Source organism: Ovis aries, chromosome 15, assembly GCF_016772045.2.
Source record: "Ovis aries strain OAR_USU_Benz2616 breed Rambouillet chromosome 15, ARS-UI_Ramb_v3.0, whole genome shotgun sequence".
NCBI classification, from domain to species: Eukaryota; Metazoa; Chordata; class Mammalia; order Artiodactyla; family Bovidae; genus Ovis; species Ovis aries.
In genome coordinates this window covers 45,306,144-45,314,629 of record NC_056068.1, presented here as the reverse complement: position 1 = coordinate 45,314,629, position 8,486 = coordinate 45,306,144, and the positions used below count along the sequence as shown (strand labels likewise).

Sequence of the window (8,486 nt, the reverse complement as noted above, 5' to 3'; positions counted from 1 at the left end):
ATTTTATGTACAAAATTCATTTAAAAACTTTAAAATTGTTCTTATTCCATTTTTCTGTTAATTTTTGTTTGAATGTGGTTTGGGTAACTTGGATTGGAATGCATTAAAATTCTTCTCATTAAAGTGTATCAAAAGAATTTAAGCCAAGGATAGGTTAATCAGCCGAAGTTTAACGACTGGAAAAAAAGTTACAAAACCGTCAGTCTTCCTCGACGGGGAACTACGGCCCCGGCACTACCAACCAATCACAACCAGCAAGAGCCTAGCACGCTGAGGGAACCAGATCAGAGAGGCGCAAACCGGAGCGTTCCGCCTGCGCAGCGGGGGGCGAGAACTGCGGTTCCGGGGTTTCGCGACGACGCGGCGCCCGACCAGTAGGAGCCGCCCTCGACCAGCGGGCTCAGAAGGCACGACGACTGCTCGCCTTCGCCACACGCCGCCACACACCGCCACTGACCGACCAGCCGACCGGCAGACATGGTGGAAGCGGATCGCCCGGGGAAGCTCTTCATTGGAGGACTCAACCACGAAACTGACGAGAAATCCCTCGAGGCTGCGTTTGGCAAGTATGGCCACATCTCCGAGGTGCTGTTGATGAAAGATCGAGAAACCAACAAGTCCAGGGGCTTCGCGTTCATCACCTTCGAAAGTCCGGCAGACGCCAAGGCCGCCGTGAGAGACATGAACGGCAAGTCCCTGGATGGTAAGGCCATCAAGGTGGCCCAGGCCACCAAACCGGCTTTCGAGAGCGGCCGGCGGGGCCCACCCCTGTCCCGCAGCCGGGGCCGCTCGAGGGGCCTGCGCGGGGCCCGCGGCGGCGGTCCGCGGCGCCCCCCGTCCCGCGGAGGGCCTGCGGATGACGGCGGCTACGCGGGCGACTTCGACCTGCGGCCCTCCCGGGCCCCGCTACCCATGAAGCGCGGGCCGCCACCACCGCGGCGGGCCGGCCCGCCCCCCAAGAGGGCCGCGCCGTCGGGCCCGGCTCGCAGCGGCGGCGGTGGTGGAATGCGCGGGCGGGCCCCGGCCGCGAGAGGGCGAGACGGCTATGAGGGCCCGCCGCGCCGAGAGCCGCCGCCCCCGCGCCGGGATCCCTACCTGGGTTCCCGGGAGGGGGGCTACTCTCCCCGAGACGGCTACTCCAGCCGCGACTACCCGAGCGCCCGCGACGCCCGGGATTTTGCCCCCTCGCCCAGAGAGTATACCTACCGCGACTACGGCCACTCCAGCGCCCGGGATGAGTGTCCATCGAGAGGCTACGGCGACCGAGACGGCTACGGGGGGCGCGACCGCGACTACGCGGATCACCCGAGCGGAGGCTCCTACCGAGATCCCTTCGAGAGCTACGGGGACCCGCGCAGCGCCGCCCCCGCGCGTGGGCCCCCGCCATCTTACGGTGGCGGCGGCGGCCGCTACGAGGAGTACCGCGGCTGCTCGCCCGACGCCTATGGCGGCGGCCGCGACGGTTATGCTGGGGGCCGGAGCGAGCGCTACTCGGGGGGCCGCGACCGGGTAGGCAGGGCGGATCGCGGGCTGCCGCAGTCTGTGGAGAGGGGGTGCCCGCCCCCGCGCGAGTCTTACAGCCGGTCGGGCCGTAAGGTCCCCCGAGGCGGAGGCCGCCTGGGGAGCCGCTCGGAGAGAGGAGGAGGAGGCCGGAGCAGATACTAAGACCAACAAACCTTGGGACCAAAACCAGGTTTCAAAGAAGTTCCAGAGAAGAAGAGCCTGTTCTGTGGTAACTACCCAAGGACTAGTGCAAGGAAGAATTGTTTTTCACTTTTTAAGAGTTTCCTGTTAACGTCTCCATGATTATTTTTGTGTGTGTGCATTTGAGAGGAAAAAGTTTAAACTCGTTTTGATTTCGTTCTGGAATTGTTAACGTTTCTTTCAACAAGCTCATTTAAAAGCATACGATTTGAACCTGCTTACTAGTCGTCTTATGTTTCCAAGTAATTCTCCTAAAGGCTTTCTTCCTTCTAAATTTTCCTGATAAATGAGGCCAAAAGTTCTAAGATCTTTGACAAAGATCTTCTCACCTAAGATGGAAAATTGGACCATTCTTTACATTCAATCCAACTAGATTGGAGCTTGGGGGTGGGGGTGGGGTTGAGTGGGAGGGATTGGTGTGTGCTACTCCTGAGATTTCAAGGTGTCTTTCAAACTAAATCTCTTACCTGTATTAAAAGCAAACAACTGACGGCAACAACAGAAACTGCTTATGTCAGTATATATAAAGAAAGAAAGTTCTATTCACAAGTCTCAAAAAAGGAAATTGCGGGGCATATTTTGCCTTTTTTCATACTTTGAAATCTGCAGAATTTCCTATTCCCTTGCTCCCCAAAATACCATTCTTGTGTTGAACTAGGATGGAATACTATATTAAAGATTTGGTCAGCCAACCACAAAGCTGCAGACCACCCCTCTTAAAATCAATACCATTCATTTTCACCACCAAATTATTAAGAAACAAATAGAAAATATATCGTTGGTGGATTTGGAAATCCAAATGGCTTCTATTTCTAACTGCGAGCTCCTGCCCTTTGGCTCTAGGAAATTGGAGAATTGGGCTTCTCCCCACTAGGGGTGGAAGAATAAAGAGTAAGCGTTATTAGAGCTCAGAAACTCAAAGAGCCCCTGAAAGCTTGGCATTTCAACATCTGAGGAACTCAGTCTAGTATGAGACACTTGGGTCTTCCTGTCCACAAAAGGCAAAGATATGAGTTCAGTGGTCCATACATTTATGGTGGGGAGAAGGGCTTGAACACAGATTTTAGAGGCTTCCTCCAAAGTGGCTCATGAAGGATATGAGAGTCTCCTTTGTTTTGCCCCAAGTGGAGGGTAAGAAACATTTTTTCCATTCAACTCCTGTGGAATTTCTGTTTATCTGAAAGAAAGGTAATTGTACAGTCACATGTCTGTAATGACCAAATGAAGAATCAGGTCAAAATATTAGGAGCCATGTTCAGTGTAATAATTGCTGGAGAAACAGATGAACACATGAAAAACAACAAAAGTAAATCTGAATATAACATACATGATTCTAAAAGCATGATTTTTTGATTAATAAAGTGAGTTAAAGGAAAGGCTGTGGTAGTGGCCCAGAAGATCAAAGGCAACTAATAGCTCAATAAAAAAAAAGATCAGGAATTAATCTAGCAAAAATGTGTAAGACCTTTATGGAAAAAATGTTAATCTTTATTTAAGGACATAAAAGAAGTCTAAATGAGATTCATGCTATGTCATGGTTGGGAAGGCTTTAGCATAACTTCTCAACCTTGCCAAATTAATTTGGAAAATCAATACAACTTCAAGTGAAATTACAACATGATTTTTTTTCCCCACACAGCTCCCCTCCCCTCCTTCCTAGTAATGCCATGTATTTGTGTTGATCAGCGATGGAATACTAAATAAAAGATTTGGCCAATCAACCACAAAACTGAAAAAAAAAAAAATAGCTCCCGTTCACTACCAACAAATTATTAAGAAACAGATTTTTTTAAAAAGCGCTAATGGGAGACTTAACTAATCCTAAAACTTACATGTTTGAATAAAGAGAAAAGCAAAACAAGCAAAACAATTCTGAAAAAAAAAAAAATTAGAACTTACTCTATCAGATACCAAGACTTACTGGAAAATTCTAGTAATTTAAGCTGTGTGACATCTTTGGACAAATATAAGACAGATCAGTAGACCAAAATAGCCTAGAACAGGCCAAGCTGTATGTGAAAATATATGATAGCTCTAAAAGTTGGTGAAAGGATGGACTTTTTAAAAATGGCTTTCTTTGCAAAAAGATAAAAGATTCTCTTAACAGCATACACAAAAATATACATGGTTTGAAGATATAAATGTGATATGAAGAGGAAAAAACACTTGAAGAAATAAATCACACTGAGGTAGAGAGTTTCTTTAAGATAAAAAGCACAAACCTAGGAGGAAAATGTTGATAACAGTTTTCCACATTAATATTTTTTGTAATAAAAGTCACTGATAAAATGAAATATTAAACCATAGATTGGAAGAATTGATTTGCATTGAAATAATTTGGAAAAGAGTACTTAGAAAATGAAAAAAAAGTGGGCAAAAGAACTTAACCTTTCTGATAGATGTGTAAATTGACACAATCACTTTGGAAATGATTTTGGCAATGCCTAGTACAGTTGGAGAATACATATCTACGACCCAGAAAATCTGCTTCAAAGAGAGGACCTAGAGAAATTTGCACATGTACACAAGGAGATATGTACAGGATTGGTTTTTACAACCCTTGAATGTTAAAAAGGTAGAAAGCCTACTGGAGAGGATCAACGGAGAGTCACAGTGAAGTTCAACATAGAAGCTAATGTGAATCAACCAGATCCACAAGTATCAACAGGTAAATATTAAAATATTTGTTGGGTGAAAAAGGCAATTTGTATAAATAAAGATATAGTAAAAAGAACAAGAGGTTGGAGTGACAACATAAAAAAGATATTTAGTGTGAGGAGGAAAGGAAGGAATGAGGACTGAGCTTTCGGTGAATTGTAGTGTTTTATCTCTTTAAAAAGAGATGGATTTTAAGCAAAAATGACAGTTTTATCTTAATTTCTATAGTCAGTGCATTGGCATCTCATTGTATAATTTCAAAATGCTTTATAATACAAATGTTACTATGAAAAGTAGAGCTTAGTAAGCACCAGAATATAATGACTACTTAAAAAAAAGTTAGCTATTGAATATTATTCTGAAACTGTCTTATCTTGACAGTGGTCCTTTCTCCCAGCTTTGTTCTTTCTGTGTGGGTGATACCTTACTCTGTTTGATTCAATTTGTAGAAACTTCCTATATTAGACTGCATTCATGGCCAGCTCATGGTGAATACAAGGGTAGAACTTTTATAGCTGAGAACCAAAGCTTAGATGAAAATACAGTTTTCCCTTTGCTATTATTTTTAAAGTATAATAGCGGTGAAATAGCAGTGAAAACATTTTTTCTAGTTAACAGAATACTTACTTCTAAAGAGCAATGTTACGTCTATTGAAACTGCTAATAAATAGCTTTTTAAAAAGTGAGATGGAAACATTAGGAAATAAAGACTTAGCCAGAACTTAAATGAGCTCAAGAGATCATAGATTACAAAGGCTGTGGGTTTCTCATGTATGTATATAATGTAACAGACACAATATTTCCTCAGTGCAGAGGAAAGTATGCAAGAGAGTCAATTAGGATCTTGTTCATATGTCTTTCATGAGAGAGGGAGAGAGATGGGGGGAGCACATGAGTGCAGATCAACTGTTTTACAAGACTGATTCACTGGGTATAATTTAAGGAATCACATAACCAAAACTTGTATGTTTCCTGTCTTGAACTTGTCTCAGCCTATTTCTGAGACCCCCTTCTTCACATCCCTTTTGTCCAAAACGGTTCCAGAGACATCCAAACTATGTGACAAGCTGAATATTTCCCCATCAGGTGAGGCCCGAACTCTTTCATCTCTAATTGCAACCTGAATCCTGGGGTTTTAGAGCTCTGGAGGGATGCTTGTTTCCTGTAGATCAATAGCTTCCCTTAACTGCTTGCCTCAGGACAGGTAAGATGGAGAATTCTCTGGCTGTAGTTTTGCAACCTGGGACCTCTCTAACCTTCTCAATCTTAAGTTTACGTGGAGTCCATGCTGCCTCCCGTTTTAGCCTTTACCTTAAATGTTATGTGATTATCCTCTTTGTACAGAGAAGTTTCCTCTTGGGGGATGGTTAAACTCTGTTTTCCTCTTTGGATCATTGCTCAAACTCAGCAAGTAGACTGTTGCTTTTGCTGTGTACACATGAAATCCAGTGGTGGTGGGAATCCTTTCAGAACCTCTGTGTTCTGTTTACATTGATGTTATTTCTGAAGTAATTTATCTCATAATGTAGCACATCTGAGAACTCTTTAAAGATGATTATGAGTCCAGATATTTTGCGGGTGACATTGAACATGAGTATCAAGTACAAAGTAAATTAACTCTAAAGGAGGTACAGAGCAATGATGACCATGTGGAATGTATTCTACTATCGTATTTACAAACTCAAGAATGAAGAATCTGAGGATGTTATAAATTTGGGGGGAAGAAATTGGGAAAAAATAGTATAGCTTCCCCATAATGTTTAGAGGCTCCTTGCTACAGTAGAAGGGTACATTCTGGTCACAGTATGAGTCCTCATTCTGTTGTTTGACTTGGGCAATTGCCTTCTATAAAATTGATCTTTGGTCTTCTTCATATGCCAGTGCCGATAATCATAGAGTTTATTTATTTATTTTTTTGTTGGGGTAGGAGGCTTTATTCTTTTGGCAGATCCTCTCAGTCATTAGAGATATTGCTGCACTGTTAATAAAAAATATATGCTTCTCTGTAAAGCATTAAAAAAAAAAAATCCAAGGATGAGATGGCTGAGGTCTCAGCTCAAGTATCTCCGAATACATTGCTGTCCATCCCCTGAGCTTTCCATGCGTTATTTCTTGGTTGTTTTCCGGATCAACGCCATTCTCTGTTTGTGAGCTTCTGTGGTGCAAGCTTTTTGGTAGGGTCGGATTTCTTCAGAGCCAAACCCTGGGATCCACATGTTCCACTGGCGTTCTAGATGCAACTGGACATCTTTCACCTCCAGGGTGCTGGACTTGCGATGCCGAGCAAGCTGGCAGGCAGCTGTCACCACACTCTCAATAAAATCATCAGCAATCTGCAGCAGCATCTCCTCCACATCTTCATCCAATTGCTCATTAGGATCCACTTCTCTTACTAAGTCCTGTAACTTCTTCTTGGTCAATACCTGATTGTTTTCAGGGCTGAGACGCCCTCCTGTCCCAGGAGTGCCTGGGATCTTTACCACTGCAGTGCTATTGGCCATGGAGCCTTGTGGAGGGGTGCTAGCTGGTTCCGGTTTTATTGATGAGAAATTGGACAGGTTGATTAGGGCTGAGGGACCAAACTGGTTCATAATCTGTCTTGCTTTGGACTTCAGCTCATAGAGCTTATCGAGATCTTGTTTCTTTTTGGAGCTATGAGGACCAAGGCCAATCAAAGGCAGCAGCGTCTATCTCCCCATGATATGCGGAGACTGCCCCAGTGAAGCGTTCGTCTCAGCAGCCTGTCCGACTCAATCATAGAGTTTAAAATAAGGCATGTAAGCACACAGCATGGTGCCTGAAATGATTGGGGTTCATCAAGTGGTAGTGCCACAGCATGCTACACACAGCAATAGCAGTTTATCGTTGCCATTGACTTATAAAGCTGCTTATGTATTAGAAGTCTTCAGGAAAGTTCAACTGGAGAGTTTTATTGTATTTATTCACTCAACTTGAAATCTTAAAAATGTACTCGACTCTTTATGCCCCAGTTTATATCCTGCTGCCTCTGCCTTAACTTCTTGACAGCTAAGGTGACCAATAACGTGCATCACCAGGCTCAGTGTCCCATTCCTAACCAATTTGGAGTAAGGCAGATACACGTTATTGTCAAGACGATTCCTTCAGGGAAGGGAGTCACGAGGGGGAGGGTGATGAAATAGGTGAACAGGATTAAGAGGAACAAGCCTCCACTTCTAAAATAAATAAGCCACAGGGATATAACATGCATCATGAGGCATACAGTCAAGAATACTATACTCATATGTTATATTGGGACACACTGTTCTTGCTAAGTCGCTTCAGTTGTGTCCGACTCTGACCCTATGGACTGTAACCTGCCAGGCTCCTCTGTCCATGGGATTCTCCAGACAAGAATACTGGAGTGGGTAGCCATTTCCTTTTCCAGGGGATCTTTGTGACCCAGGGATCGAACCTGTATCTCCAGCATGGCAGGCAGATTTTTTGTCTGAGCCACCAGGGCAGCCCAAATCACTATGTAGTACACCTGAAACTAGTGGCTCAGATGGCAAAGAACATGCCTGCCGTGTGGGAGACCTAGGTTGAATCTCTGGGTCAAGAAGATTCCCTGAAGGAAATGGCAACCCACTCCAGAATTCCTGCCTGGAGAATTCCATGGACAGAGGAGCCTGGTAGCCTACAGCCCATGGGGTCGCAAAGAGTCGAACATGACTGAGTGATTAACACTTCACTTCTGCAATTGAAACTCACAATATTGTACGTCAAAATATTTCAGTTTTTAAAAAGTGAGAAGTTAAAGACCTTGAATTCCTTCAAATCCAGTAGGGTTTAGAATTTTTACTTTCTGGCGTAATTGACTTGGATTTTACCTCATAAATGAAGTAGCTAGTACAGTGCTAGCTCTTGTCACTCATTGCTCATGGTTGGGATTTGAAGCAGTTGAGATCTTGATAATAAAATGTATCAGCCTTGACCCCTGCTGGAGATTTTTGGCCAGCCCAGCTGTAAAGGACTAGAGAAAGCAGAGACGGTAGAATATAAATAGAGGGTGCAGAGGTGTTACTGTGACTAATACCAGGTCTTAAGATATTACGGGGCTGGGGTGGAAGTCTTGGAACTGAAGCTGTATGACAGCAAACTAATGG

The 8,486-nt window shown here is 44.2% G+C and overlaps 2 protein-coding genes across 2 annotated transcripts; one reads left to right on the top strand and one right to left on the bottom strand.

Moving 5' to 3' along the window:
* The first annotated feature begins 357 nt into the window (after positions 1–357).
* On the top strand, positions 358–1,917 carry RBMXL2 (RBMX like 2). Its single transcript, XM_015101048.4, has one exon. It carries the CDS (start codon positions 478–480, stop codon positions 1,663–1,665), a length of 1,188 nt encoding a protein of 395 aa, XP_014956534.2. The 5' UTR covers positions 358–477; the 3' UTR covers positions 1,666–1,917.
* Positions 1,918–6,259: 4,342 nt separating this feature from the next.
* On the bottom strand, positions 6,260–7,113 carry LOC114118261 (transcription initiation factor TFIID subunit 12-like). The gene has a single exon (XM_042233100.2). It carries the CDS (start codon positions 6,951–6,953, stop codon positions 6,468–6,470), a length of 486 nt encoding a protein of 161 aa, XP_042089034.1. The 5' UTR covers positions 6,954–7,113; the 3' UTR covers positions 6,260–6,467.
* Positions 7,114–8,486: the final 1,373 nt, after the last annotated feature.

Excerpts from the sequence above, each read along its gene's own strand:
- LOC114118261 (XM_042233100.2), bottom strand. The coding sequence starts at position 6,953 with ATGAACCAGTTTGGTCCCTCAGCCCTAATCAACCTGTCCAATTTCTCA.
- RBMXL2 (XM_015101048.4), top strand. The coding sequence starts at position 478 with ATGGTGGAAGCGGATCGCCCGGGGAAGCTCTTCATTGGAGGACTCAAC.